The sequence below is a fragment of the Trachymyrmex cornetzi genome, unplaced genomic scaffold (genome assembly GCF_001594075.2).
Source record: "Trachymyrmex cornetzi isolate Tcor2-1 unplaced genomic scaffold, Tcor1.1 scaffold253, whole genome shotgun sequence".
Lineage (NCBI taxonomy): Eukaryota > Metazoa > Arthropoda > Insecta > Hymenoptera > Formicidae > Trachymyrmex > Trachymyrmex cornetzi.
In genome coordinates this window covers 16,173-21,611 of record NW_017297199.1, presented here as the reverse complement: position 1 = coordinate 21,611, position 5,439 = coordinate 16,173, and the positions used below count along the sequence as shown (strand labels likewise).

The 5,439-nt window shown below is 34.0% G+C and overlaps 1 protein-coding gene across 1 annotated transcript in view; it reads right to left on the bottom strand.

Annotated features, from left to right (window-relative positions):
* Window positions 1-154: 154 nt before the first annotated feature.
* Window positions 155-5,439, bottom strand: part of LOC108761569 (fatty acid synthase) — a 10,022-nt gene continuing 4,737 nt past the window's right edge. The window contains exons 5-10 of the mRNA XM_018508179.1: window positions 2,860-3,559; window positions 1,912-2,737; window positions 1,280-1,752; window positions 929-1,183; window positions 526-780; window positions 155-448 (exon numbers count right to left, since the gene is read on the bottom strand). Coding sequence (XP_018363681.1) covers window positions 956-1,183; window positions 1,280-1,752; window positions 1,912-2,737; window positions 2,860-3,559 — 2,227 coding nt within the window. The 3' untranslated portion in view covers window positions 155-448; window positions 526-780; window positions 929-955. The remainder of the gene's footprint in view (window positions 449-525; window positions 781-928; window positions 1,184-1,279; window positions 1,753-1,911; window positions 2,738-2,859; window positions 3,560-5,439) is intronic.

Sequence of the window (5,439 nt, the reverse complement as noted above, 5' to 3'; positions counted from 1 at the left end):
TATACTAACAATGAGTGTAAATAAAGATATTATATGCTACGCACATATAAATGTTTGATATGCATAGTATGTATGCATTATCATGATTAATGCAGAAACATGAAGTAAAAAAAATTTAATAAATTTGTTTCATTAGATGAACCTTAATGCTGGTTGTCAAAATTTTATCCTTCTTACGTTAAATCCGATAAACTGTTTTTTGTAGAACATTTCCGCTTTATTCGAACTTGTTCATCTTTACAAAAAGAACGGAGTTTCTGACTAACTTAAAAAGCTTTAAAAATTCCTTTATTTATCTGTTCTGTAAAATCAAATTATTAATAAATAAATGAAGACATCAAATTGTAAATGGTAATTCTCCGTTAATAGCAGCTGCCACTTTTTTATTTTTCAAGATTGTCACATGATCACCTTCAATGTAATGTACTTTTACCACATTTTGAGTTACCTTAAATAATTATACATTTTATTAACAAAAAAATTTGATATATTTTATTTATCAAAGAGCGTTGATTTTTTAAATACCTTATGCAAACAAAAATCTTCTTCGATCGCAATCATATTTGACGAGTGTGTACATTTTAGCAATATTATGGGAGACTTAATAGGCGGTAATGTAGAAGGATCATATTGCCGAAGAACGGATAAATGTTTGTAAATCGTTGTACACAGCGTCTTTAAATTTGCAAATGAGAGATATGTATATATAGCTGAGAACTGTTTAGCGAAAATATTGAATCTTTCATCCCAGCTATTAGATTTCTTCAATTCCATTAAAATCTACGAAAATATAAAAATTTTTGTTCTTATATACAAGATTGGAACAGAACGAAGGAATTGATTCTGATTCACATAAAGAAACTGAAAAATAATATAAATATGACATAAATTAGTTTCAATGCTAGTCCAAAATAAAAGTTGCATATACTTTTTGAGAACTTCCTGCTGAATAAATTTATAGAATATTAGTTAATATATCAATCTGAAAATTTGCATCATCAAAATCTGATTCAAAAGGTTTGAACATTGTTCGTGCTAGCTCAGGAGCACCGTCGATGAGAACAAGTCGGCCTGTAAAATTCATAGCTTCTAATATCCTTGTTACTTCAATTGCAATAAGAGATCCGAAGGAGTACCCTACCATTACAAAATTTGTTCCATCTGTTAGCTTTGGAAGTATGTGCTGTAAAAATATCAAATGTATTCGATGAAATTTATATCCCTTAAATGAAAATAATTCTTCATCAACATAAAATAAAATTACTAATACAGTGCATACGTTTGTCAGACGATTAGTAGTCTCTGTTATCACATTTGTAGAATCGATGTTGTTTGCATTATAATGCAACAATGATGTTGAAAATTTAATATATGGTATTATGGTTTTAAATACAGGACCACATCCGTCAATCCCCGGTATAAGAAATACTTCAGTCGTAGTATTCTGTCTGTTAGTTGAAAAATCTGTTGAGAAAACAAAGTCTTCATCTTTTAATATAATACCAACTAAAATTTTTATAACGTCTGACTTCTCCATGTTGAATTTCTTCTCATCATTTGCATCATCGTCATTGATGCTTGCAACGGACATCTTAATGAGTTTTGCGAAAGTGAGATTTCGTGTATCTTGTGCTGTGATAAATATATCAAATTCTCGTTCCAGAGTTTGCTTGATTTCTACAGCCATCATAGAATCCATTCCGAGTTCGGCCAGAGATGAATTTGGACTTACAACCTTTATGTCACTTATGTCTATAATATAAAATTATTATGATCTGTAGTATAATGCCTTCTGTAAATAAGTAGTATGATATAGTATAATATATGTAGTATAATGTCTGTTGTGAATTAGATTAGCAAACAAATATAATAAGTATTTGCAAAAGAATAAGTCTCCATAGGAGCACCTACTTAAAATATTAGCAACTGTTTCTACCAGACTTCCGTGACATCCCACTTTTTTTTCAGCTACGACCATGCTGCTCACAATGGGCCGACTTTGAAGTAGAAACTTATCGAGCTCGTTGAGACAGCAAGATATTTTTTGCTGTAGAGTGCCTCCGATAATTAATTCCTTATCATCCTCCATCATGTCAGCGACGAGCCCCACGTCACCTACAGCTCCCCATTGAATCGCCAATCCCGGTAATCCTTTCTCCGCTCTTTTCTCACAAATTCTTTCCATAATAGAGTTGGCCATGCCATAATTTGTCTGACCAGCGTTTCCTCTGCCGCAAGAAACGGAAGAGAATACCACAAAATGCCGCAGATTAAGACAGATTTCCCTAGAAAGCTTGTCTAACATTTGCGTTGCACGAGCCTTCGATTGGAAGGACTCTGCAAATGCTTCTGCAGTTTGGTTTTTGAAGACGCCATCCCTCAGTACCACACCGAGATTGAATATAGCGTCCACAGGAGCTTCTTTTTCCGCAGTCCGTAAGAGATATTCGCAATCTTTGAGGTCAGCAACATCGATGTTCTTGATGATCAGAACGTTTACGCCATACGATTTCCAAAGTCGAACTTTCATGCGTTGATAACCGTTTTTTATTCCATTTCTTGAAATCAGAACGATGTTTCTGGCACCACGAAATATAAGCCAGTCTGTTAATTCTAAACCAAATCCGCCCAGGCCTCCTAGTATAATGTAACTCCTATCTTTGAGACAATAATAGCGACGATACGCGAGAACGTGCTTATCTAAAGGTTCATCTTTTTCATGAATATTTATAATTATCTATAAAAATAATCGTATTAAAAAAATTCATGTTATATAGAACTATAGAATGCTGTTATTTACTATAGAATGAAGTTAAATAAACCTTTTTATTATTATAATATTTATCAGCACAAGCATACCTTTCCCATATGTTTTCCGCTCGCCATATATCTAAAAGCTTCTTCAACATTAGTTTTTGGAAAAATTTTTGCTTGGATTGGTTTAATTGTTCCATCACTTAGACCATTTTTGACCAATGTGTACAATAAATGTTTCCACTTGCAATCTCTATTTTTTATCATCATATTTTCAAGTCTAACCCCGTGAAAACTGATACCTTTTTGAAATGCAGACATACCTAGAGAATTATTAGAAACAAGATCGAATTTGCCAATCTCTAAAAATCGACCGTTTTGAGCTAAACATCGAACGGAGGCGATTAATTTTTCTTCTGCCAATGAATTTAGCACAATGTCGACTCCGCGACATTTCGTTTGCTGCATTATCATTTGTTCAAAATTAGTATCTCGAGAATTTCCAATATGTTCATCCAAAATAGTCGGAAACATTTTTCTAATAAAATCCCGTTTATCATTCGTGCTCACTGTAGTAAATACCTGACATCCCTCTTTAAGAGCGAGATGTATAGCTGCTTGTCCAACGCCTCCAGTACCAGAATGTATAAGTACTTTATCACCTTTTTTTATTTTCCCAAAAACGTATAAGGCTAAATAAGCCGTGCTGTAAACGCCCGGGACTGTTACTGCTTCTTCAAATGTCCATGTATCGGGTATGTACCAACAAAGATCTTCATCTATCTCAACGACATTTGCTATGCAACTAGTAAGAGTAACTTTGGTAAATGTTCAGTATAGGCGAGCACTTTCTGATAACCTCGACCTTGACATATATGGTCAAGGTCATAACCCTGAATGATCTTCAAAAGATTTTAGCTCGCGGTCGTCCTTCGTTAAAAAATTATTAATAAAAAATTTCAAAAATAACGTATTATTTCTAATATATACATACAATATTAAATACTATTCTACATAGGTTTTGACTTACCACGCGAAGCGACTTACCCCCCCTTCCCTACTTAAGGGACGCATGACTTCCATAATTGTACTGTTGCATATGGGTTTCGACTTTCTACGCGAGGCGACTCTCACCCCGCTTCTTCTCCCCCCCACCCCTGTTTAAGGGCGCACAACTTCCATAATTGTACTGTTGCACGTGAGTTTTGACTTTCCACGCGAAACGACTCCTCACCCCTCCACCCCTGCTTAACCCGGGAATAGGCGCGTTCTGGTCATTTTGACCGAAATATATTTCGCACATATAGGGTAGGTAATTCAACAGTGAACTAGTAGTACACTATGAATCGTTACGATATTTCGTAAATGCGACGTTATCAGATTGTGCTGCTATCATGCAGCGACTCGCATTTGAACCCCTCCTTGGCTCCTCAGTCGACTGGCAGATCGCGCCAAGGACGGCCATATAATGTCACATTTAAGAATTTTGGGTTGCAAAGTAAATTTTTTTCGTAAATTTTACGTATTTTTTATATTTTTGTTGTTATACCTATCATTTTTTTCATTGTGCAATAGTTTTGCGTGCACATTTGGCTTTATTATTCTGTAAGCAACTTTTTCTGTTACATTATTTTACCACATTATTTAGGAGATTATCGTGGAAAAGGTTAGGTGGTCTATAATGAATCATTTTGACGTAGTGAACAATGAACCATGGTATATTATAGACCATATAACCTTTTTTACGATAACCTTCAGAATAATAATATTTATGTAATAATTATTTAGAATACGGCCCCTCTCCCCACCTAAAATCTCAATAAAAATATACTCATTTGATACGTTTTCACTCAAAACGAAAGAAAAACGCGGTGGTCGGCCTTGTGAATCCTTACCACCTTATAATTATCTATTTTATAAATAAACATTTTAAAATATAGCAAAACTAAAATAATCTCAACAATTCGCAGTATAAAACATGCAGTTCATTATTAAAAATAGCATGGTTCATTGTGTAACACTCCTTGTACACAATGAACCATTTCCCGTTTTTTAAAATAATCGAAATTGTGACTAAACTTCGGGGATAACTTAAAATATATAATATATTATAAGACCGTACATGTGATAACACAAACTATAGAAATCAAAGCCTTAAACGGTTTAACTGGATCTTAATGCTTGTATGATTCTTATGTGAATTTATATACTACGTATGTAGTCTCACAGAAACGCGCGCCGAAAAATTTTCGGTCTTGAAACGCTGATTCTATAACTAAACGCTAACTCTACTAAACTACTGCAGTAATATCACGAGTTAAATTGACTAGCAATTTTAACAAATTTTTTATGCTTATTCGCATCTTCGAAACGATCTTAATAATGATGAATAACGTATTAAAATCTGTAAATAATTAATTTTTATTGCGAAAAATATTACCTCGGCCGGGAGCCGAACCCAAATCTCTTGCATACCGTGCGAGCGTCCTAAGCCTTTAGACTACCGAGGCCTTAGTAATTAAGGCTTTGATTTCTATAGTTCGTATTATCACATGTACGGTCCTATAATATATTATATTATTGTGATTGCTTTGTAACACGATCTGTGATATCGTTCGGCGGCGAACAAAATGCGATGACTAACTTTAAGTACATTGATATATAATATAGGGATTATATATTTAT